General features: G+C 42.9%; 1 protein-coding gene across 1 annotated transcript; it reads right to left on the bottom strand.

Moving 5' to 3' along the window:
- Window positions 1-8,582: 8,582 nt before the first annotated feature.
- Window positions 8,583-18,408, bottom strand: TM4SF4 (transmembrane 4 L six family member 4). The gene is made up of 5 exons (XM_039486969.1): window positions 18,021-18,408; window positions 17,645-17,734; window positions 14,725-14,858; window positions 9,758-9,947; window positions 8,583-9,041 (listed from the first exon to the last, which is right to left on the bottom strand). Exons 1-5 carry the CDS (start codon window positions 18,192-18,194, stop codon window positions 9,024-9,026), a joined length of 606 nt encoding a protein of 201 aa, XP_039342903.1. The 5' UTR covers window positions 18,195-18,408; the 3' UTR covers window positions 8,583-9,023.
- Window positions 18,409-26,525: the final 8,117 nt, after the last annotated feature.

Consider the following 26,525-nt stretch of genomic DNA (forward strand, 5'->3'; position numbering starts at 1 on the left):
GTGATGTGAGCTAATCTCCACCAGAGACTAAGACAAGACTCACACTTGCATTTCCTTTTGTAATCAGAGCTGCATTTGACCGTAGGGGGTCTCAAAGTCATGGGAAATGCATCAATGCTACAGGACACAGATAAGAAACAGGTGACCCAGTTGACTTTGGATTTCCAAGGGAACATAGTATCCATGCTTCTTGGTGCCTAGTTCCAGTTCCTTATGGCATATGTCATAACTGGCAGTCCATTGGACTTCTGTGGTGTGGTTCACCTCAAGTTACCTCTTAAGGGAATTGCACCAATATTTCTAATGTAAATTCAGTAACAATTGGGGGCTGATCAGGTAAAAGTGCCAGGTAAAATTAAGGCAAGGAAGGGGATGGGCAGATTTTAGTTCAGACATGGATAGAACTATGAGACAAGAATAAAATGCAAGGAGAAACAAAGATGTGAGGAGCAGAAAGAAAGAGTAGTCAGAGAATTGGAGGACATGGGAGCACAGAAGAACCGGAGAAGCAATGACAGCTTATACCCTAGAGCAGGGATCGGCAACCTTTGGCACACGGCCTGTCAGGGAAATCCGCTGGCAGGCAGGATGGTTTGTTTACCTGCATCGTTTGCAGGTTCAGCCGATCGCAGGTCCCATGGTTCGCTGTTCCAGCCCAATGGGAGCTGCGGGAAGCAGCAACCAGCATATCCCTCAGCCCATGTCACTTTCCGCAGCCCCCGTTGGCCTGGAATGGCAAACCATGGCCAGTGGGAGCTGCGATTGGCTGAACCTGCAGACGCTGCAGGTAAACCAACTGTCCCAGCCCGCCAACCAATTTTCCTCGTGGGCTGCATGCCAAAGGTTGCCAATCCCTGCCCTAGAGTCATTATACAGTGGCTGAAAGCATTTAAACACATATGAATGGCACAATGCAGTGGGGATGTAGAAACGCTGACAGCTAACAGTGGAACAAAACCATTGCTATTAGTTAACTGATGAGTCCCTGACATTTTGTAGCTTGATGAATCATGATTCATCATTTCAGGAAAAATTGGTTGCCCTGTGGATCATTGTCTAGGGTGCCGAAGGGAGGTGTTTGGAATTATTTAATGTGAAACATTTATTAAAAGGAAAATGCACAAATATATTTAATAGATTATGGTTTGGTCTCTGAGTTTCATTGACTCTGTAATGGAATATTAAACTGTATTATTCTGTTCCACCAGTAGGTGGTAATGTATGTAAAATGTCCTATTTAAAGGAACCTCAGCTGTACCTGGGAGAGCATTAAAAGATCTTATGATGAGTACATCTGGTGTGTATAAGCAAGCTCTGTAGCCAGTCTGGTGCAGAAGTACATAACAGGCTCTGCCTGCTTCAGAGTGACTACAGGACTGGTGAGTTGAGTCTAACTTCAAGCTCAGTCTTAAGAGGCTGGTACACTGGGATGGTCAAATGCTGTATCTCTCCATTTGTATTTAGTACTCCAGGTGCACCAAGTTGAATACAATAATCAGCATAATGTCATTTATCAGACGATCTATACGTTACTTTATTGGTGAGTCTTTTCAGAAGTTTTGTTTCTGAAGTTCGAAGGGAACAATTACCCAACGAAAGATGCTTGTATTTCCTTCAAAATGGCCATGTTAGCCAAAAGCATCAGTCTCCAGTCATTCACATCTGTTAGATCAGGCTAATGTTCTTATTTTACAGTGCCTTAATTCCTGAGAATCTAGTGTGGCATTAGTTCCCATTCATGACTTCTTCCCTGCTCAGGGAGAGATGTAGGTTGCAGTGGGGAAGCCAATGGCAACATAGTTGAGCTGTGTTGCCAGAGAGCTGCAGGAGCTAAGACCGAGCTTGTCTGCCTGAGATCTATGTGGATGGACCCTCTATTCACACAACATGGGCACAAGCCTCTCACCCTGAATGGAGAAGGGGCTTGTGTCCAGCAGCATGTGATATTACTTGTAACTGCATTATCACTGCAAAAGGACTTTTGCAAAAGAAATGACACTTAAAGTGTATGTTATGCTTGTAAACGTCTCATGGCCTGACAGCCATGCCCTAAGGCACACCTGTGACCAACAAGCAAATGTGCATCATAGCTATCTCCATGAATAAAAGTGTGATACAACAGAATGTGGGGTAAAGATGAAGTCCCGGGATGACTCAGTCCCTGACAAGTTTCCGTGGAAGTGTTTTCTGGCAGCACTAAAGGTTTACAAAAACAAACCAAAAACCACACCCCAGCCCTTTTAGTGGGATATGTGGCAAGAACTGCTGTGATCCAGATAGTAAACCCAATGACACCCAATAATTATGTACACTCACTGATCACAACAGCCTGAATAAATGTATTAAAATCCATTTTTTGTCAGCAGACGAACAAAGAAGAAAAGGCCCCTCGTGAGTGAAGCACCACCTACGAGAGCCAAAGGCTCCCTAGCAAGTGTCACTTCCCTAGTGTCTCACTTCTTATGGCCACACTCAGCCCTTACAGGCCATTCCTTGCAGCGCTGACTTGCCCCGCTGCACTTTCACGCATACTACACTTTCAATTCTCTTTCTTCCTTTCCTGCCAGAAAGTTACCAAGCTAAACATGGCAGCAGAACAATCCGCAGGTTAAAAAAGTGCTACTAACACATGCCCCAGGCTTTCATCTGAGCATTGGGAAATGGATGCCGTGGTGTTACAGACATGTTGGTCCATAGAATGCGGCATCTTGTCTACACTGGTCAAACATAGCTGGAAAGAAATTACCTGGTGCCCTCTGGTGACAGCTCAGCTTTGGAAATGAAACTGAGACAAAGATTTGCATATGCAGATAGCATAGGAGTAAACTGAAAAGAACTGGTTTGGGGCCTTTCTGGGTATTTCCTTAAGGAGCATTTTCATATGTGTTTGTCAGAGGTGAGTGGGAGGGCAAGGTTTTGACAGCACTGGGTGAGTAGGGCTAGTGGGTGGAAGAGGTGCCTTTTTCTTTTTTACACACACCCCAATTTTGCAGCCTTCCCCCATCTTTGTTCAAAGAAGCAGTTCATGGCTGCTTAACTTCAGCCTTTCTTCCTGAGACAGACATGTAGAACCTCCGCTAAAATCTCAGAACTTTCTTTCAGTGTGGCTGCAACTGTAGGTGCCAGGGCTGCAAGTGGCACAGCTGTGAAAGGGACACTGACTAGAACTACAGAGGAACAGAGTGCTTGGGCCGGCCTGAAGTTAACTGTGATTAGCCTAGTTTTCTTGTCATGAAATTTGAAAATCTGGGTAGCGCAGGCAGACAAATCTGGCAAACCCCGCAAAGAAACTCAGACGCGGTTATGCTGTGTGAGCATTATGCACAATTCTAGTCATCACACTTGAAAGAATTCTTTTTTAAAAAGCTTGAGAAGAAACAGCAAAAAGCTTTTATTGTTGATGCTAAAGATAAAGATGAACTTTGAGGCCCTGCTAGGAAAGATTGCAATTGAAATGCAGGATTCACAGGAATGTCTTCAAAGTTTCTCTAGGCATGATCTCTGGGGCAATAAGCATTACCAGTAAGGATTCTCAAGGGAAAAGTGGGACTAACAGTTGCACAGAGGCAAAGCATTTCCATGGAATCCCTTGTAGGATTCTCATGTGTGACATAGTTTTCTTGGTGTGGCCTAGAGTGGAGCAGCTGATGAAAAGCAAGCACAGAAGGCCAGCAAGTGGGACTATTAAATTGCCATCTGGGGAGGCCAAAATGTTGAGCCTGCCCCACTCCTAAATGGATGAGGCTTCCCATAGATCACAATCTTTGGAGATGACTCATCAAGAAACAGTTTTATAACAGGTCTGGCATGAGAAGATATAGGAGCAATATAGCCTAACATGGAATTAAAGCAGAAATATTCTTCAAGACTCAGCTGAAAGACCTTGTTGAGCAAACACACATGTAAGGTTTCTGCCAAAGAAACTTGATTAATGTTCCTGAATTAACAAACTTGCTTCTCAAAACAAGGTTAGACACTAATTATCAGTCTTCCAGCATGGCTGGGGGAGGCAGGGCATGTTTACCTATATTCTGTAATATTCTATACACAGGAGCCTGGTTCTGTTCTTAGTTACATGAAACTCCCATCGAAGTCCTGTTGAGCTGCTCCCATAGAAGCGAAGACAAAATTGGTTCCTATGTGGATTTACATACGCACTTCATTATTGCAGTGCTGGGGCAAAGTTGGATCCCAGGCTTCCAGCTACATTAATATTGCTATTATACTGATAAGGAAAAAAATGGGAGCTGAAAAAGATAGTCACTATCTTCAATTTGGAGAGCAGAATAACTTTTCCCCATGTTCTCTCACGCAAATTGCTGACTCCATCTTTCCTCCCCTTCTCCCCCCTCCACCCCAAAAAACCAAACCAGCTTACCTTGTGATGTACTGGCCCACACCAGCTCACTTTCACCCCTGCTGATAGGCATTCTAAGGCCGCAAGGCCACAGAACCCCCTCCTTTCCGTCACATGTCTTTGATGGAAGCCTGGTGGCTGTTGGTTCTCTCTCCTTCCCTGATGTTTTAAGGTCAATGGGCAACTTCTCCTATCAGAGATTTTTTGGGGGGGTTGGTAGGAAAGGCACCAGGTCCCTGGGGAAGAGGTAAGTGGCACTGGAACACTGTGCCTTTCCACCGCTAGTCTAACATTGCAATGTTCCTTTAAAATAAAGATCTTATCTCCTAAAGAACTTTGTTCATAGCAGGGTTACATCAGCTTATTTGTGAGTTTTACCTCTGGCAACTGGATCTCTGTTACAGTAGTTGTTAAAACCATCATTGTGCAGTACCACTTAGCTTTCTATGGTAAGTTATTGCCCCCAATGTCTCCTCCGTCACAACTCTTTAGGCCTTCATTTTGTCCACTATCATTTTGGCCCAGGAAAGAACTCCAGTAGATGAGCTCTCTCACAGAGTTCATGACTAACTGGTATAAATATGCAGGCCAGAATCAGTCTGGAGATAACGAGGTTAGTTCAATCAGGGAGGCTGAGGCCCTCTTTAGCAGTTGAGGTTTGAACACCAAGGGAGGGGAAACTGCTTTTGTAGTTGGCTAGACATTCACAGTCTTTGTTTAATCCTGAGCTGATAGTGTCAAATTTGCAAATGAACTGAAGCTCAGCAGTTTCTCTTTGAAGTTTTTTTGCTGTAGGATGACTACCTTAAAATCTGCTATTGTGTGGCCAGGCTGGTTGAAGTGTTCTCCTACAGGTTTTTGTATATCACCACTCCTAATATCTGACTTGTGTCCATTTATCCTTTTATGTAGAGACTGTCCAGTCAGTAGTGTAGCTAGCGGGGTGCAGGGAAAGCAGCCACTTCCCCTCAGCACATTTTCCAAAAGCGGCACCTGCTGGGCCGGTGCTGGGGACAGCACGGCTGGAGGAGCCGTGGCGGGGGGGGCGGCAGGCGCAGCCGGAGAAGTGAGGGGGCTGGCTCCTCGGCCATCACGCCCCACGCTCAGTGCGGCCCCAACATCACTGCAGCCACTTCCTGGGGCGGCTCAAAGCTCAGCGGCAGCAGCAGCATCTCCCGGCAGCGGCTCGCAGCCCAGTGAAATATTCCACGGCCCCCGCATCCCATCGTGGCGGGCGGGGGGAGGAAAAAGGGCCCCTGCGCCTTTAAGGCCACCTGGCTGACGAGCCCGGTGTGGAGCGCACTGAGCGCTGGGAGCGGGGCGAGCTTGTGGATCCGGGCTGGCGTTTACGGCAACGGGAGGGTCAGGGCCCAGCCCGGCCCAGCAGCACCATGGAGCGAGGCTTGGCCAGCGACTCACGAGCCGGAGCCAGGATCCACCTGCGGCACGGGGCCAGGATCGGCCGGGGACAGGCGCAGGACGGAAGGTGAGCAGTGGGGGTCTGGTGCCTTCCACTGGGGGGTCCGGGCGAGGGGCTCTCCGGGGCCGGGCCCACAGGGCAGGGGTGCAGGCTGCGCTGTCTAGACGGGGGGCCCTGGTGCGGTGCAGGAGCCTGGAGCCTGGGGTGGACGGGACCCCGTGGGTGGGGACGGGTTGCATAGCCCGGCGGGGGACACCTGCAGAGCGCACTGGGCAGGAGAGACTCTCCCGGGACCGCAGGGGGATGGGGGTATCTGCACCCCTGGGAAGCCCGCAAGAGTCCTGAGCCGGGCCCCGGGGTTAATCTCGGGGGGGGGAAGAGGAGGAGCCAAGGGGGGGCCTGGCCAGAGGAGGAGCCGGGGGGGTACCTTTTTTATATTTGCTCCTCCAACACGTAGAACCTGACTACGCCACTGTGTCCAGTTTGGCCGATGTACATAGCAGAGGGGCATTGCTGGCACATGATGCCGTATATTACATTGGTGGACGTGCAGGTGAATGAACCAGTGATGTTGTAGCTGGTCTGGTTAGGTCCTGTGATGGTGTTGGTGGTGTAGATATGTGGACAGAGTTGACATCGAGGTTTGTTGCATGGATGGTTCCTGAGTTAGAGTTGCTATGGTGCGGTGTGTGATTGCTGGTGAGAATATGCTTAAGGTTGGTGGGTTGTCTGTGGGTGAGGACTGGGCTGCCTCCCAAGGTCTGTGAAAGTGAGGGATCATTGTCCAGGATGGGTTGTAGATGACTGATGATGCATTGGAGAGGTTTAAGCTGAGGACTGTAGGTGATGGCCAGTGGAGTTCTGTTGGTTTCTTTCTTGGGCTTGTCTTGCAGCAGGAGGCTTCTGGGTACACGTCTGGCTCTGTTGATTTGTTTCCTTATTGCCTCGTGCGGGTATCGTAGTTTTGAGAATGCTTAGTGAAGATCTTGTAGATGTTAGTCTCTGTCTGAGCGAGAGGTTGGAGCAAATGCAGTTGTACCTCAGTGCTTGGCTGTAGACGATGGATCGTGTGGTGTGTCCGGGATGGAAGCTGGAAGCATGGAGGTAAGCATAGAGGTCAATGGGTTTTTGGTATAGAGTGCTGTTAACATGACCGTCACTTATTTGTACTGTGGTGTCTAGGAAGTGGACCTCCCGTGTAGATTGGTCCAGGCTGAGGTTGATGGTGGGGTGGAAACTGTTGAAATCATGGTGGAATTCTTACAGAGTCTCCTTCTGATGGGTCCAGATGATGAAGATGTCATCAATGTAGTGTAGGTAGAGAAGGGTGAGTGGATGAGAGCTGAGGAAGCATTGTAGGTCAGCTATAAAAAATGTTGGCATATTGTGGGGCCATGCAGGTGCCCAAAGCAGTACCACTGGTCTGGAGGTATATATTAACACCAAATTTGAAATAATTGTGCATGAGGATAAAGTCACAGAGCTCAGCAACCAGTTGTGCTCTACCAATATAAGTTTATAGTGTAGACCTGGCCTCTGAAGAATACTCATTAAAAGTAGCTGACAAGGTGGGATCTTTTCTTCTGCCATATCTTTGAGGGGAAAAAAACAAAAGCCTTTTTTTCTAGTGAAATGAAATTATTGGTTATGCAGAGTATTATAGTTCCTTCTGCAAACATTTCAAGCCCACATACACAGACATAACTCCTACTGGCCACATCCTGTAGTCCTTGTTCAGATCAACTTCCCATTGACTGTTGTGGGAGTTTTGACTGAGAAAGAGTTGTATGGCTTGGTTTCTTGATTTCAGTGGAAGTTCTGACTGAACAAGGACTACAAAATTTGGCCAATTGACTTCTATGGGAGTTGCATCTGAGGGAAGTACTGGTCTCCTATGACCAGCATGCAGAGTTGTCACTATCTTTGTAGTTATCAATTTTGCCTTTTGCAAGTAGAAAAAAGAACAAGTCCTCACAGTAAGCAGTAAGTCTCCAATCCCATGTGCGGACTTCATTAGTTGATAGTCTATGTCTACCATGCAATTAGAGATATGACACCAGCATGGGTGTAGACGTACCCGAGCTAGCATTCATCTAGCTAGCTTGAATAACAGAAATGAATAGAAATGAAGCCAGGCAGTAGGGGCTGTACAAGCCTGCACTAGCAGGTGCTGCCACAGAGTCACTGCTATAGTTATTCAAGCTAGCGAGATTAAAACTAGTTCAGGTGTGTCTGCGGTTACATCTCTGATTGAAATGACTGGGAAGGAATAGCTCTGTGGTTTGAGCATTGGCCTGCTAAACCCAGGGTTGTGAGTACAATCCTTGAGGGGGCCACTTGTGGTTCTGGGGCAAAAATCTTTTTGGGGATTGGTCCTGCTTTGAGCAGGGGATTGGACTAGATGACCTCTTGAAGTCCCTTCCAACTCTCATATTCTATGATTCTAAGTAAGACAGATAGTGGGTGACTCTAAGACAATGTTGGCATAAGCAAGATCATAATTAATTGCTGTGTATTTCCCTGTTTTGCTTAATTCCTGATATGAGTCAGGAATAACTTGAGGGCTTAGTAACAACACACTCATTCCTGCAGGATTGCATTCCATGCTGCCTCATCGCTTTTACCCTGGTATTTATATGCACAATAATCATGTTGTGCAGGATCGATGCCGTGCGTCAATCACAGTCAACAAAAAGGAAAATCCCATTAGACTTCAAATGAAAATCATTAATAACACACAGTCTTTTTACAAAGAGCATTTTAAAGATCTCAGGTCTGGAGCACAAAAATCTTCACTTTTCTATGTAGAAACAAATAAAACTTTATTCTAGAGTCCAAAAGAAAGTTACAGCTTTGTTGCATTTTCAGTGTCAAAAAGAAACAGATACAATTAAATTACAACTGAACTTGTATTAGAAGCATTCATCAGTCCCCAGTCAGTGAGCTAATTCATAAGAGATGATGAATGTCCACTCTGAAGAGGCTCTTTTCAGATAGAAGCTGTTTTACAAAAATAAATATAAGTGGAATAGCTGAACAGCCACTTAATTCATTCTGGGACGTGGGATTTAAATGGCATGTGAAGGGTAGTCAGGGCTTCATAGCAATAGTGTGAAATGCCCCTCATTCTAGACCTTCGTCCTCAGAGTGTGTGCAGAGGAACATGGCTCACCAAGTAACATACAAAAGAAGTGCCTCTAAAGGGATTCTCCTCATATGAAGAGATTTCTGCAGGCTTCGTTCTCTTTAAATAGCTCCATTGCTCTAGAAGGATAAAAATACACAGATCACTTACATGGGTTAATATTCATGTGAGTTTTAATGGATTTTATTATTATTTTCAAGCCCTATGGGACTCTGTTAGATAAGCTCTGTAAACATGTGTTGTTTCACACGTTGTAATTTGTCAGAGACTCAGATTATGTTTTCAGCAAGTGCAAATGCTTTGGGGTTTTGAACTGGAATTATTCCAGAACAAATTATCCCGAGGCTGGTTCAGCCTCTCTTGCAATTTAGAGCAGATTCAGGGCTGGTCTAAATTGCACCAACTGCAAAATCCAGCTTAGAACTTTTGTGCTGGTAGAGCTCACTAGAGTGCAGTGGGCTTGGGCTTCACCCATTACCAATCGCCAAAATGCTTCTGACATGCCCTGTACCTCAGGAGGGCTGGTAGGGGGTGATGCAGCTTTATGCCATTTAGGGATTCCCCTATGCCCAGGAAATCCCCAGGTGCCCACTTAGGGCAGTTTTAAGTCCCCTTTAAGCCACAAGAGCACTGCAAAGGGAACTTAGCAGCGCTGAGAATCTGGCCCAGTATCTTTTAAATCTTCCACAGTATGTCACTTAAAACAACATTGAAATCCTTTCTCCATAACACACTTGGGAGTGTTGCAATTACATTAAGCTATTACGTGGGGCAAGAATATGGACATGCATTTTTGATTAATGTAATCACATGAGGAAGACACAAATTTGCTTACCCCACAGCATCCACAACAGGTGCAGTCCCCACAGATTGTTCCAATGAGTCCATTGACAACCTGAATAGCACAAAGCACTACTTGAATTCCACTCATTATCAGCAACAAGGAGAAGAGGGTCAAATTCCAGGGAATTATGTTTTCAGGTGATTTGCACAAGGTCCACATGGTGGTGTTGCTTAGATAATTCCTGTGTAAAAAAGAAAAGAGCATATGAGAAAGACAATAGAAGTCAATGTAAATCAGTAATGCAGTACTAGTGTTACTACTAGTTTGTTATTATCATAATCTGAAAAGTGAGTCACTGTATTCCACTTGACTCTAAAATAATTTCCACGTCACTATTAATGGTACTTTATATTTCTGCTTGTGGAATAATGAAATAGTTTTGATTTCAAATAATTCCATTGCATTTATAAACATGGACATTATCTCGCTGACTACAGCATGAACAAAGAGCAGGTAAAGAAAGAATAAATATGTTCTGAAGGCAATTATATACTTCATTTTATTTTGTCAGGAAAGAACTGTCAAATAAGATGTACCAGAACTTCATATGAAGCTTGTTCATGCAAAGTATCTAGATGCAACATTTATAGTTAAAACTTCTAGTGGTGAAATGAATGAACTATCTATGAAGGTGGGAGTACATCAGGGATCAGCACTGAACCTTTTCTTTCTTATCCTCATCCTGGATACCCTCAGAACAAACTCACAAATGAAGACACCTTGGTGCATGCTGTTCGCTGTAGATATTGTTCTATGCAGTGAGTAGAAACATGGTCTAGATAATAAACAGGGAGATGTGTTGGAGAGATAAGGGATCAAAATAAGCAGAGAGAAAAAACAGAGTATATAGCTTGTAATTTCAGTAATGTGAGCACTGAAGAGTTATCCTTGAAACTGGCTGGGCAGACAATACAAAAAATGCAAAGTTTCAAGTGTCTGGGTTCCAGAATCCAGAAAAATGCGGAAATGGAGGCTGAAATTAGAGATAGGATAATAAATGCCTGGCTCAGATGGAGAGAGCTAAGTGATGTAGTATTTGACAGGAAGATACCAGGAAGAGTAAAAGGGAAAGTCTAGTAAATGGTGGTCCATCCAGTTTGAATGTATGGTGGTGAGTGCTGGACAAAGAAGAAACTTGAGCAAATGATCTGTTCCACAGAACTGCAAATGCTGAGTGGTGTAAGCCAGAAAAAAAATACGTGAGGAATGTGTAAGTTAGAGACAAAGTCAAAGTAACACCCATAAATGAAAAAATGAGGGGGTGCAGGCTCAGATGGCTTGAGTCACGTAAAGCATGGTCCTGACAACAATGTGGGTAAGAGGGCCCAACAGATCAAGACTGAATGAAAAAGACAGAGACACTGACCCAAGAAGTGGTGGGATGTCATAAAAGAAGACATATTAGCATGTGGTGTGATTAAGGATATGGCATCAAACAGAGCACTTTGGAGGGAGAGGACTTGTAGGGTGGCCTCCAGCTAATGGGATTAAAGCAAGGAAGAAGATGAGAAAGACCATCAAATAAGATCCATCCCAAAGATCTGCCTGTTCAGTGATCATACAAACTTGTATCCTTCTTTCTTCAAAAGTCAAGTGTTTTTTCTTACTACACAGTTCTAGTTATGCAGTTGTATAGAGCAACCCTGACATCTAGTGGTAAGTTCAGTACATCTATATATGCATATGCGTATCATAGATAAGGTTAAGATTCTGTCATGGGTATTTTTAGTAAAAGTCAGGGACAAGGCGCAGGTGTGACACCCTGGCACCCCCTTATTCACCACTGTTATATAATTAGGATATGTTTTGTACAAAGTATGCCTCGTGAGGTATCATTCTAAAAGTCTTGATCTGCTAGACATTAATATCTCATTGGGTTGTATGTGCTGTCATCATATGTGAAGTTATGAAGTTTGGCGATGTATGTGTTACTGAAATATGTGAGGTTGAAAACACCCACAAGCAGCTTTTCAGGTACAACAGTAAAAAGGCCAAACAATCTTAATGGTTTATTGAATAAATGCACATAAACACAAGGGTTACCCCAAAGACTGTGTACCATAGAAACCTCTCAGAGATAGCACTGCACAATGGGAACTGTTTGACCCAGGTCACAGCAAAAAAGCTTTCCAGCAAGTGGGAAGAAGATATAAATGGGGGAAATGACATCATGATGGTACCTCACTCTCCCTACACAACACACCTGGAAACACCTGAGGAACAAAGACTGAACTGGGATGGAATGTGCAGCTGTGTATGTAAAGCTGGGAAACCCAAGCTGCAAAGCTAATGTAGCTTGTGCCTTAAGAATCTGCCAGCCTGTTTATCACTCAGGGTGAGAATTTGCTAATTCATATCCTACCTATCTAGTATGTTAAGCTCAGTTTGTATTTTTGTTTATTTACTAGGTAATCTGCTTTGATCTGTTTGCTATCACTTATAATCACTAAAAATCTATCTTTTGTAGTTAATAAACTTATTTTATGTTTTAATCCAAACCACTGTGCATTTGACTAAGGTTTCTGGGGGAAATCTCAGCTTGGTTACCACAAATGTGCATGGTCCTCTTCACATTGAGGGAGAGGTGGACCGGGTATTAAACCCATATACTGGATAGATTTGACCAGGGCAAGATGGTACTGCTCTGGGGTCCTAGGCTGGGAGGCTGGTGGTTAGAGAGCCTGCATGTAACTGCAGCTGGTGTGTCCCTACCTGGGTGAATGCTGGTGAAAGTGCAAGCTTGGAGGGCTTTGCAGCTTGTCACAGTGTGAGAGGGAGCCCAGGCTGGTGGGTCAGAGGGCCCAGTGGTCCCCCAGTTCCAGGTTCCCTGGGGGGGAACCTGTCACAGTGAGCAATAAACAAAAATTCATGGAAGCTCACAAACTGTCCATAACTTTTACTAAAAATATCCTGGGATGGGGGGACAAACAGAGCATTGCCAGAGCTTACAGCTCCTCCAGCCCCACCACTGCTCCTGTGTCAGGGGCTGACTGCTGCTGCTCCAGCCTAGGAGGGGCTAATCCAGCCCCAACCACTGCTCCAGCAGACCGGGAACCATGGCAGTGGGCCACCAGTCAGCTGTTTGGTGGCTTTGGGGCTGGCCAGCTATTCTGACAGCTGCTGTTCCGGTGGGCCTGGGGCTGGCCACGATGGCCACTGCTTTGGTGGCACCAGGGCTGACCAAGCCTGCTGTTCCGGTGGCCATTGCTCTGTGGCCTGAGGCTGGCCATTGGCCAGCTGTTCTGGTGGCCACTGCTCCAGGGCTGGCTCCTGCTCTGACAGCCCTGGGGCTGACAGCTACTCCACAGTCCTGCCCTAGAAGAAGTCACAGAGGTCCCAGAAAATCACAGAATCTGTGACCTCCATGACAGAATCGTATCATTAATCATAGGGTTACATTTAGAACCCGGGGAGCAAATTCATCCTTAGTGTATATCGCTTGCTCTCATTTCATCTCAGGGATAGATTAGATAGATTTCAACGCTTTAAGCACCAAAGTCTGACCTTGGATTAGAGGATGCAACTCTCATTGACTTCAGTGCTACAAAATGTTAAATTACCTTCAATGGGAGTTGCAAACATGGAAACAATGGTAAATTTTCAGACTCAAATATTTTTCTTAATTGTTATGGTTTTACATTGTTATTAAAACAAAACAAAGGAAATTCTACTACAATGAGAAAAGGGAAATAACATTTCTAACAAACCAGCAAATGCTGACAAGTCACCTGTATTTCATCTCGTGCCTAGATAACACAGCAGCACAAACACGTCCCTGGCTGTTCTAAAAGCCAGTCCTGAGGCACAGTACAATGCGATAAGGATGGAATGGCAGATCTCATTGCCATTTTCTAGGCTTTGCCAATTTCAATCAAAATGTGAAGGTTATTTTAAAACCCAGTTTGGGTGATTGTTTTTTTTAATATTGCCTCTGGATACTCCTAATGCTCTGTTAATTCAGAGAGTAACAGAATTAAGACCAGAAGAGATGTTTATGATGATCTAATCTGACCTCCTGCATAACACAGGCCCTAGATTTCATCCAGTGGTTCCTTCACCTTGACCAACACCCTTCAGCTGAACCACAACACATCATTCAGAGAGAGCGCCAGCCTTGGTTCAAAGATTCCAAGTAACAGAGAATTTACCACATCCCTTGGCGATCTGTTCCAATGGTTAACAGCCCTCACTGTTAAAAATGTGCATCTTATTTCCAGTTTGAACTTAGATGACTTAAACTCCTGCCAGGGAATTCAGGGATATATGTACAAGTGACACATATGCATGATACCAAAGAAGTTTCAGCTGCATAGTGTGGACAACTCCCTCCAATTTCCATAACCAAAATAAAATTACATAAAGACTAACTCTTAAATATTAACAGCCTCAGTTTCAGATCGGAGATTCCCACTAAAAACACTCTTAATCACATGATTATAGTCTAGCGCCCCCATACTGCTTTAAAAATCTAAGGAATAAACTGACAAGTGGTAAATTTATCTTAATTGGGGCTCTTTGAAACCTCTAGTTTCAGCTGGGGATGGTATTCTTATTCTAGAATATTGTGTAGCCATGTACTGTCACAGTACACGGCAACACTTCATCCAACAGGCAGCCACATTGCAGTCTCAGTAATGTGATTGTGTGTGATTCCCTATTTACACAACAGAATTAAAGCTAGAAATCAGAGGGGTAGCCGTGTGAGTCTGGATCTGTAAAAGCAGCAAAGAGTCCTGTGGCACCTTATAGACTAACAGACGTTTTGGAGCATGAGCTTTTGTGGGTGAAAGCTCATGCTCCAAAACGTCTGTTAGTCTATAAGGTGCCACAGGACTCTTTGCTGCTTTTACAAAGCTAGAAATGACATCACAAACTTCCTTATCGCAGTACCGCTTCAGTGAGTGACTATATCACATATTTTCTAGCTAACCCATGCATGATGCAGTGCAGTATCTTACCCATTCTCAAATGGATAGTCCCATTTGCTGCCATCGTTACACTTAGGGCCTCTATTTAGAGCAACTGCTGACACAATAAAGCAGTATCCAGCTCCCAGAAGTCCAACTGCGGCAAATATTATAGAAGTAAACATCTGATAGAGACAGAAAAAGATGAAGTTATTTTTGACCTCTGCAAACAATTAGAATGTGTAGTACAGTCTCAACCCTAACTTCTGAACAGTTAAGATAAATGCATTATGTAAGTAGACTCTAATGTACATTGCATGTCTGCAGGCATTCCACTTTGTGCTCCAATTCCCATTGGTCCTTAGAAGCTTAAACCAAGTCAGACTGGAGTAGTATTTGCATAGAAGACCTCAAAGGAACACCTTGATATTACAGGAAGTGGTAATGGTGATTCAGAATATGGCACTCTTCCCTCAATCAGTACTAACCCTGTCTGGTGTTCGGGGGCATTGTGCCACACTGAATGTTCTGTCAGATGAGATCATGGCCAAAATTGAAGTCCCAACCCTTTGTGAAGATGCAATGGCACATTTCGCAAGAGCAGAATTGTTAATTTTGGTGTCCTGATCAAATTTTGGTCTGGTTAATTATATTCTGCCTCTGTAAATTTCCCCTCCCTTTTCACATTTTTTACTTCCTATTGTGTATTTGTGCTCATCATAACCAACGTCACAGCTGGCACTAATGCAGAGATGGCACTTTCAGTGGAGAGGCAAAGGACTGAGTGGACATGAGGTATGGACTACAATATTACACCAAAAGGTTAAGGACCTTTTAGACCAGAGTTGAAGGACGTAGGTGGGAATACGTCTATTACTCATGCTGCATCTATTCTGTGGCTAAACAAAGACTTTGTTTTCCAAGAATGTTATTCTGGCATTCTTCATGACTATTTAAAAGAAAATCACTGAGGAACCAAAGCCTTTGCTTGCACTTCGAAAACATTTTGTTACCTTCACATAATCAAATCTTTAAATCATTCCAAGACAATATGAATTCCATAACATAAGCCTTTGTGTTCAAATTAACATGAAAGGACAAATTCTGTTCGCAGGTATACAATCCAGCTAAATTCAGCTGAGTTGCTCAGGTGAAATGATGGTAGAATCTATCAGCAAAGTAATTCTGGATCAAAGGATTCTGGATCAAATTCTCCAGCCCGCTAAGTCTGCTATCCCTAAGTAGAGGTAGTCTCCACAGGCATAGAATAAATGGAGGCAGCTACACCATCTCCTGTGCTAGCTGCTCCACCCCTCCACTGTGTAAGATGGAGGAAGTGGCATTTGAAATTAGAAATGAGCCTAAGCCAAAAAGTTCAGCTCCACATTTGGCTCCAGCGCCAAAATTCCTCAATGTTTTCAGGGTGTTTGGATCCATATTTTTAATTTAGCCCATTATAGAAAAAGTTTGAACTGGACTCTGCATCTCAGCTCCCCAAAATGTGGTGGTGGTGCACAGGGGCGGCTCTAGACATTTTGCCACCCCAAGCAGGGTGGCATGCCGCGGGGGGCGCTCTGCCGGTCGCCAGTCCTGTGGCTCCAGTGGACCTCCCGCAGGTGTGCCTGCAGAGGGTCTGCTAGTCCCGCGGCTCCACCAGACCCTCCACAGGCACGCCTGCGGGAGGTCCACTGGAGCCGCCTGCCACCCTCCCGGTGACCGTCAGAGTGCCCCCTGCGGCATGCCGCCCCAAGCACGCGCTTGGCATGCTGGGGTCTGGAGCCACCCCTGGTGGTGCAGTGCAGGGATTTTCAGACTGGGGGAGCTGAAGGGGGGGGGTGTTTGGACCTGTCTCCATTTGAAACACACTTTTCCCCCACCTTAAAAGTCATAATACTTAAAAGTTTGGAGAACTATTACCAAACAAAATGCTGTCCTGCAGAGTGCTTCTGTAGCGTGCCCTATAATTGGCACTGATTCCGAGTCAAGTTTTAAACTTCAATTTGAGGTGCACACTTTATGCTGGATCTTATTTTGAAGCAACCACTCTATATGCCCCACCTGCTTCTTGTCAGCTGCCTTTCAACACGCTGAGAGACAAGGTGGGTGAGGTTATATCTGTTATTGGACCTAATTCTATTGGTGAGAGAGGCGAGCTTTTGAGCTTATACTGAGCTCTTCTTCTTGTACTCTTCTTCTTCTCTGAGACCTGAAGAAGAGCTCTGCGTAGCTCAAAAGCTTGTTTCTCACACCAACGGAATTTGGTCCAATAACAGATATAACCTCACCCATCTTGTCTTTCTAATATCGTGGGACCAACACGGCTACAGCAACACTGCTTTCAACACACTGTTACTTTAACCTATTATTTTGCTATCATACATTCCATACCACCACCCTTTTCAACCCTTTGCTTAATATTGTTGGGTGGTGAGGGGCTTTCTTATGGTGTGCTGTGGATTTGCTAAAAGGAGGAAATAACTGTACGATGGAAATGGCTATAATATTTTACAGAAGATCCACATTACATATTGTGTAGAGTCCATAGTAAAGCTATACAGTGACTGTAATGGAGCAAAAGACACCTGTCATAAAAGAAAAAAAAATAACTGTCCCCTCATCTGAGAAAAGCAAAAGGCGGGTCTTTAGGAAATTTGTTTTATTTTTAACAAGCCATGTCAGGGCGACAGCTGTATTGCATTGGCATCCCAACAAGGCAGCATGATAAATGTGGTCTTGGTACCATCAAGAGGTCCTGATACAACAACATCTTAGCACATCAATAATCCTTGGCTTAGGGCACAAAAGGATACCAGGATTTTTCACTTTGTGCTCTGGGCAACAAACACATGCACTACATATTCACATTTTAGAACATCATAAATATATCTGGACAGACATGATATAAATGTCATTGTTTGTAACCATTTGGCTGTTGTTGTTTTTTTTGGCCGCATCCTTCTTTTCCACTTACCGCAAACCTCTTTCCACAGCTTTCATTACCACAGCATCCACAACAATCATTATTCTTAAGGCCCAAAAATACCAAGGCAGGAAAGATCATCTACGAACAATAAAAAATACAGTTCGATTAGGTTGGACCATTCTGAGTTAACCTTATGTTTTAATCCATTAGTCCGGTGTCTTATTTTTCTTATCACTAAATTGAATTTTTAATGACTAAATCAAAACAAGTTTTAAATTGCCCATTTACTTATTAAACAAAGTGCACAATCAAGAGTCATTTGCAATGTTGGTTGTACTGTATTTGAAGTGCTGGGGAATTACAGTAAAACCCAACCTTTTACTTTAGAAAATAAAAGTGAAAATTTCATGATATGTCTACTCACCAATACACCGGATCCCAACATCCCTCCAAAGTACCAAACTTCATCTGTGATGTGGTCATTATTGTTGACGACTTCTCCTCCGGGGAAAAACAGCAAAATATTAGCTAGAGTACATAGCACAGCCAGAGGAATGAGGGTGATTCCCAGGCACTTGGCACAACCACCGGAGCACATACTTTCTAAACAAAATTACAAACGAAACTAAAGAAAAATGAAAACCCCTTATTCTTGTCAATGTTTAAACAGGAGGGTCTCAGAATAATTTACAAAATCCAATTCTGTTTTGCCCTTGGGGAATTCAGCCTATAGAATGTTTCCTTCGGAGAGGTTGCAGTCTGTTAGTAAGCCAGTGCTCCGGTTACTTATAAGCTCTCCCTGCCACGATGTCAATTTTCTGAAACCCCCCCCATAAATGAGATTACAGTCAGACCAACCTCTGTTTTTACCATGACAACCAATAGCCTCTGTTAATGTTCTACCAGCGCAGACTAGACCGTCAGTTATGCGGAGTCCAATTATTGGAAAATATCTTGTTCAGTTCTGGATGGTCATTTTTGTAACACACTGTCCATGCCCACACTGGAAAATAATTCTTAGCTGCCATTGAATAAAAAACATGTCATTAATCAGTTTGTGATGGTTGTAGCCAGCTGCAGTCAGGAATCCCCCTCAGAAAATGGCTTAGGATGGTCAAGCTAATAAGCATTTCTTATTTTGAACTCTCCTAAGAATTAGTGCACAATCAAAATCAGCATTTGCATAGGCATCTTTTGCCATTAGCATCCTGGCGTAATGGGGGGCATTTAGAAAAGAGTCATTGAATGTCCTCCTTTTTTGTGTTTTTGATTTTCTTTGTTGTCTTAAAGGAGGATTTCTTAGAGTCCGACACCACACTGCTTACTTAGGCAAAACTTACATTTAAAATCAGTTAGAGTTTTGTCTGTGTGACGAAAGTAAGGTTGAGCCCTTTAAACAGAAATAGGCATTAGATCCTAATCCTGCAAGCAGACTTGTGGCAGGCAGATCCCTGAGCTCATGAAGAGCCTCGTTGACTTTGTGTGGGCTCCATGCAGGCACAGGTGTGTATCTGCACAAGCTGGAGTATCACAGCCTTAGTGCTGAGATATCATTTGTGCATAGTTATAATTCTGAAATTGATATGACTATAGGTGTAGTATGAGAACCTTGCCCATTACAAAAAGTGATATGTACTATGTCCCCTCCACGCCGCTTAGCAGGACTTTGGGGCAATCATAGTAAGGAGCCCCCAAATAATCCAACCTGTTTTCACAGAACACCCAGTTCATGCTCACACCGGATATGTGGGACTTTCTATACAGACCTCAGTAAAGCTGCTAGTCTCTTCAGTTAAATACTGAGTGGTGGAGTCAAACTGTGGGCCAGATCGATAGTCCATTGAAGGAAATGGAAAGACTCTCTTTGACTTCAGTGGTCTTTGAATCTGGCTCTATCCTCTGAACTATATCCATGAAAATGTCAATGAAGCCAATGGGGTTTCCTGGGTGTAACAGTGCAGAATTTGGTCCTTAGCGTTTTTTAATTCCCACTCCAGGAAACCTAGCACACAACAGGCTGCACAGCTTACAAATAGGGTTTAGGCCATGTGCAAAATGTGGTGGAACAAACCAAAGTGAATGACCCTCAAACAAGTGCCTCAGTTAAAAACAGACCTCAGGGACTTTTAATACATGTGCTAAACTTTAGGCCTTTTCCTTCACACTTAGCCCCTACATACGACCCTCTTCTCCTGAGTTTCACACTAATGCTCAGCACTGGTAGGAAGACAAGGATTCCATTCTAGTCAAGTCGCCAAGGTGACATCTTAGATTCTGAGTTGTGTTCATAAACAGGTGACTTTTCCCAAAAGGATACCACTGAAGTATTTTTCATTCAAACTTGGAACAAGTTTTCTTCTCATAGTAGTTTTGTGCCTCAGGGCGGCTCTAATTTACACAGGCTGCTGCTGACTGCAAAGGGACCCAGCCAACCTGCCTTTTCAACTGCTGAGTCCCCTGCATCAGAAGCCAGAAGGGCAGGTAGCATAAAGGCCACTAACCATGTCATTGAACAAGCACAACCCAAAGATTTCCTTAGGCAGAGGATGTTCAAGTGGCAGAATCTGTCAGCTTTAGGGCTGTTTTCACCATCAGAGTAGTAAGGTAGCTTTACTGTACTGGGGGATCTGCCCTAGCGTGTATAAAGAACAGCACTTGTTTACAAAAACAAAAAATAGGTCACGTTTCACATATGCCAAGCCTGACAGTGTCTATTTAAGGCAAAAGTTGTGATGTTAGAAATCTTCTTTGTGGCTAAATGTAATGTTTATATAAGCGAGGGACAAGCAGCACAGATGTGAGCAGGTGTGTCAGGCTCTGTGTAGGCTTCCCCAGTATGACTCATTACTGAGGTATAACTCTGCTATTCCAGCCTTTGCTTCTACTAAGCAAAGAATGGGGTTTCTGGGTTCTACTGCAATACAAGGAATAAACAAACATTACACATCATAATTCTTAATTTTTAATCATGAACAATATTGGTGGTAGAACTGAGTACAGTCCTTCTCTCAGTGATGCAGGTGGTTAATGGAGGAAACTACAAAACCCATTTTCACATCTGACTTCAGGCCAGATTCTGATCCCTTTATTCAAGTTGACTTTAGTGAGCCTTCTTGAGGAGTAATGTACTTCAGCATGTGTAAGGCTATCAGAATATGTCCAACCATCAAGATTTGAACCTCTGCAGGTAAAGGTTAGTGCGCTAACCCACTGAGCCAACTATTCCCCTGGTTGAGTGAATAGTAGGAACAATCTCCTGATTTTTCCACACAGTGCTGCCCATGAGATATTGACAGCCAGGCAAGTACTGAGCATTCAGTCTGGAATTCTGGCTGGTAACTGGTAATCATATGTTTCTAATATGCCTATTGTTGCCTTAATTAAGAGAAATTAACATGCTTACGTATATAGCTGGAAACTGCAGATACCCACTGAAAACTGTTTTTTATTGGAAGCATATGGAAATCCAAGAACTGGTGAGTAAAATAATTATAATAACTTGAGGCACAAAATAACAAGTTCATTTATAGAAGAGACCTCATGAATCAAAAAACAGTCATTCAGATGCCTGCTCAATATGGAAGGCTCCATTCAACTTCCTGTTTCAAACATTCTCCATGGAGTAGCTGTTTCATGGCATAACATGGCCATGAAACGAGATCATGTTACAAGAAATGGAACAATCTACCGGAAGCTCCTACGTCAGGCTGGATGAAAATACTACTTGGCTGTGAACTCCCATGTCCCCTGTGGAGTCAGCTTAACTAATTCCAGTGTGGCATGGTTTGCTGCATCAAGACCAACCATGCCTAGGACAGCCCACTGTGCCTCTGTGGTGCTGTGAAGGATGCTATCCACATTCTGGATGGTTGCTCTTTTTGTGTTAGGCTCCCCGAAGAGCTTCTCAATCTGAACACTGCTGATACAGAAGCCTTTGATTGACTCAAGACCTGATCACAGAGAGGTCCATCCTTCTGTTCTCTGAGGTGTTTTAGTCTCCAAACTCTTTATACTTCAGCACTCCAGCACAAATCAGATTGGTTGAAAAAGGCTGAGGGGTGACCACTGTTAGTATGGATGGCTTAGTGTGGTTATCACCAGGTTGGAGTTCATATGAGCACTACGTAGAATCATGAATACAAACTGACAAGGATGAAAATCAGCTTTTCATCCTTTCAATGTTGAGAAGATGATTTTAGGAGCCAAATTCTGCTCTCATTTACCCCAGAGTAATCTAGAGGTATTCCATTGATTTCAGTAGAATTACTCCAGATTTTCACCAGTATAAATGAGATCAGGATTTGTTCCTACACTGTTTATTCTATTGGGAGCTGTTAGATGATACCTTAATAAACAAGGTCTGGTCTTGTTTGTACGGATATTAAAGATCCAGTGGCATTTTTCTTCCAAGTAGGAATTTGTTCCCTTGTCCTTCGGCAACTCTTTCCATTATCTAGCATGCCACTGATTGCAGAGGCAGATGCATTTCCATAACACTATTTTGGGGTCATTTTCAGATGAAAGGCATGATACAGTAAAATAAGTTTCTTCTTCTTTCTTCTTTGTTTTAGAAACAGCGGGAGCAGCAAGTCAGCTCTTCCCTAGGTTGTGAGACAGGGCCAGTACAAGGTCTACTAAGAAACATTGGAAACAACAGAAGGTAAAACTCAAAAGCTCTCAGTGATAGCAGCATATGGAATTTTGGAAATGGATTCTGGGAAAGTTCTTCTCTGTGCTAGAACTCTTAGTAGGAACATAAGATTTGCCACGCTACATCACATCAGTGGTTCATCTAATCCAGCATAATGTCTCCATCACGGGGCAGAATCGGATGTTTAAGAAGGTCTCTTTAAATCAGATGCTTACATACTGCAAAAAAGGGACTTGCTTAAATTATTCACAGTATTTATTTCTTGCATTTACTAGTTGATAAGTTAATTGCTCCTTACTACATAGAATGTGTGATAAGACATACATAACAGGGTTTGGCTCTAGATGCCATTATAAGGTGACATAATTTAAACGTCAGATGGATAAAGTACAGGGGAAATTGAACTAATGATGAGACATATACCCTGATAAAGATATGCGTATGTAAGAGCAAAAGAACTGAATATGTCCCTTAGAGAGAGAGAGACAGATCTGAAGGACTATTCAGGTACCGTTTAAGAAAATATTGATGCATTTGGCTTTTCAGTGGACCACCTCTGCTTTAAGATCTACTAGAATTAGTTTTCAATCCGCATTTCTATCAACAGTAAGAATTTCCATAATGTTTCTCTGGTTCAAATTCTGTTCTCAAGTTTTACAAGTTAAATTTTAAGTAGCTCTACAGAAGTCCATGGAATTTCTCTGGATTAACACCAGTTAAACTATGGATAGAAACTTATATATATATATATATATATATATATATATATATATATATATATATATATATATATATACATTCTATATAAATGAAATAAACTAGGAAAACAAACAGAAACAATAACACAGGTGAAAATGTGCTACTATAGGAAGGAATTCTTGGGGGAGAAAGGATTCCCAATCAATTTTAGGCTTTGTTTAGGATTTGCAAGTGAAAACCGTTCATCTTGTCCTGTGTAACTAGAGGAACATAGTATTTAATAAGGCCATAGATTTCCTATGTGGTGCTCACTGAAATTTACAGGAGATACAGAAGGTGGTGTAAATTAGACCCTCTCACACTGGAAATAAGATGTGACTGGGGTCCTAGTGGGGGCCAGCTGTGGTCACTCAATTAGGGTGAACTGCAAAGAATGGGACAGCCAAACCCCAAAAAGCTGGTGGATATTCCAATACTTAGATTTACCAAACCAGCATAAAACAGCTTCTTTATTACCTCCCTGGTTACTCAGAAGTTCAAACAACACAGTTCCCTTAAAGTGATCCAGCCTGAGGCCTCCATCCAGGTACCCACATCAAATATGACGAAAATTTCTGTAAATCTTATTTCATCATATAAAAGAAAAGGTTCTGCCAATCCCAAAGGATTGGAAACATTATCTCCCAGGTTAATGAATGTTTCAGATCTTACCCAAATACACACTACAGCCAATTCTTATTAACTAAACTAAATTTTATTATAAAAAACAGAAGAGAGAGAGTATGGTCAAAAGATCAATGTACGTACAGACAAGAGTTCAATTCATTTAGGTGCAGATTCATAGCAGAGATGGTGAGCTTTGTAGTTGCAAAGAGTTCTTTCAGAAATAGTTCATAGTTTATAGTCCAATGTCCAAATATCGTATTCAGGGTGTGCCAGCATAACTGGGACCTCAGTCTTGTGACTCAAACTTCCTCTGATGAAGCCTAAGCAGAACTGAGATGTCAGAATCAGGACCCAATGATCTTTTATACAATTTCATGTCCTTTTTGACAAGTTGGGATTTCCTCGGGGAACAAAAGATAATTAGAATGACTTTGAAGGAGGTCCATCACCAGTACTTAGCTATACGAATTAACATAAGACCATTTGCTTGTTCATTCACCACTCACAGTACATTTCAAAGAGAGATGAATGCATAGATATCCCGTGTTTACAATTCATTTAAATGATAGGATCTTCTTTTGACCTCTGATTATCAGAATACAGCATAGACAGCGACTGTAGATTACATTGTGTACCCTTCTCATGCATATGTAAATACACAAAAACACAAACATTATCTCCCTACATGTCCTTTGATGGTTATTTATTTTGCAGGATGTTTAACCCTTTCTAGCCATGTGTCACACAGGCATATATTTTTAATGGTGAGAGTAATTAACCATTGGAACAATTTACCAAGGGTCATGGTAGATTCTCCATCACGGCCAATTTTTAAGCCAAAATTGGATGTTTTTCTAAAATATCTGCTCTAGGAATTATTCTGGGGATGGTCTATGGCCTGTGTTATACAGGACATCAGACTAGATGATCACAATGTTCCCTTGTGGTCTTGGAATCTATAAGATTCCATTAGACCAACTTACAGCTAATTTACCCATGTGTAATGGGACCCAAGCCAGTGCATTTAACATGCTCAGGACCTGTAAAATGCGGTAAGCAGGTAAAGTAGTGTAAGGGTTGTTTTAACATATACCTTCTTACACATGAGTAGAATGTAAGTATGTCTCAGGGAGTGCAAGAGATTCTGAGCATAAAAGAAATCTAATTTATGCCACCTTAAACATCACCTCTGAATTTGGCCCACTGTCTATACCAGGATAAATGCCACCTTTGCCATTAGCACACTCATTCAGGAGCACAGAGAAGGCCCATCAGAACAATTTGTATTTTATGTGGCTTTTTCCAAGCAATGTACACAGAATTGACTGTACACAACATTGTAGTCATTTTTGGTCAAAGACTGCAACAAGCACAAGAACAACAAAGTATTGTCCTTATTATGAATTCATATTACTTTACTCTTAGCAGCAGTCCTGGTAGTAATATTGCTATTAGTTTGCCATGTTCCTTTCCTGGCTCTTTTTGAAATCCAAGTGGCATGGTCATTCTGTTAGCTCTGCACGTGGGACTCCCATTGAAGTCAGGAGGGGAGCGGCTTGTAAGTGCCAGAGAAATTCATTCCCATGAAATTCATTCCCATGAAAGAAAAGGATGACCCCAAACTTCACAATGTTCACAACCAGCTTCAAAACTTATTTAATGGATTTAGCTTTCCCTCAATAGCTCTTCATACACATACACAATCAACCTCAACATCCTACTCTCCTTCACAGGCAGAAAAAATCAACTGTCCGGTCAAGTTTTCTCTGACAGGTTATGAAGGGAAAGTTTATATTTTGCAATTGTTATTATTTCTCTTAAATACTTGTGGTGCTCACATATCCTGGTAATGAGGGCCATGTAAATAGATAGACAGATAGGAGTTGCATGACCAGGGATGCTCTCACTTCCACAAACTGTGAGACCCTGAGACTAGGAAGATGCAGAGCTACCAGGAGGAGCTTATTTACATGACATTCTCTCCCCTGTATAGCTCTGTAAGTCTCACTCCCTGCCATGGAGCCACAGATTGTTTTTCATTGTGCCTACCACAGTGGGTTGACCTTTTCCCCTGACAGAGTAGGGTGTGGTGGTGCCGGCGTCCATGACCTTCCTGAGCTTATATTGCCCAGAAGACTGCAGACGTTTTCTGCAGATTGGGCCACAGAGCCTGCGTTTTTCCATACTTGTATTTGAAAGGCTGACTTTTATGTTTATTTTGTGACCTCTGGAAGCTGTGCTGCACAATATGAGGCCATTTCCAGGAAAGACTGAATTAGAAAATCACATATTTTTAATAACCCCAGCACATTTTTATCAATTGCCAGATCATATGATTAAGATATGAAAGCTCCAACTCTATCTTACATCCTCACCGCTATTTAAATAGATAATACATTTTAAAATTGTGGTATTCATTCAATTTTCTGATTTTTTTTGCTTTGGAAGGAAAATATATTTTACATGATATAAAATCCGTCTTAAATTCAGTAAAGAGGTTCAGCAGAATTCCCAGAATAACCACATACCTTACTTTGTGTGCTCAGGAAAAAAGTATGTGAGGGCCTGTTCCTATATTGGAATGAACTCTTGCAAGCTGCTGAATGCCTGCGTCTCCACTGACTTCAGTAGAGTTTCAGGGTGCTTAGCATTTCCTAAGAGGAGTTTAGCAGAGGTCCTTCATCTGCAAACTCAGTTTTTACACAGCCTTTGGTCAGTCAAACACCCATTGGCTGCACTGAGAATTTTGGCTCAGAGTGTCACGAAATGGCCTCAGGATTTGATGCCATGGGAATTTTCAGTGCTTTGCTTTAAAAAGTAAGTAACTTGAAATTAAAGATACAATGGGTCTGATTCTCCTCTCACTCCAGCGTAAGGACCTGGTCTCATACCACTGAAAGTCTAGCTGGGGAA

Source organism: Mauremys reevesii, linkage group 9 (genome assembly GCF_016161935.1).
Source record: "Mauremys reevesii isolate NIE-2019 linkage group 9, ASM1616193v1, whole genome shotgun sequence".
In the NCBI taxonomy this organism is placed as follows: domain Eukaryota; kingdom Metazoa; phylum Chordata; order Testudines; family Geoemydidae; genus Mauremys; species Mauremys reevesii.

Coding starts and splice junctions, on each gene's coding strand:
- TM4SF4 (XM_039486969.1), bottom strand. CDS start 18,194: ATGTGCTCCGGTGGTTGTGCCAAGTGCCTGGGAATCACCCTCATTCCT. Junction 17,735..18,020: donor TGTTGGGATCCGGTGTATTG/GTGAGTAGACAT, acceptor TATTGTTCGTAG/ATGATCTTTCCTGCCTTGGT. Junction 14,859..17,644: donor GCTGTGGAAAGAGGTTTGCG/GTAAGTGGAAAA, acceptor TGTCTCTATCAG/ATGTTTACTTCTATAATATT.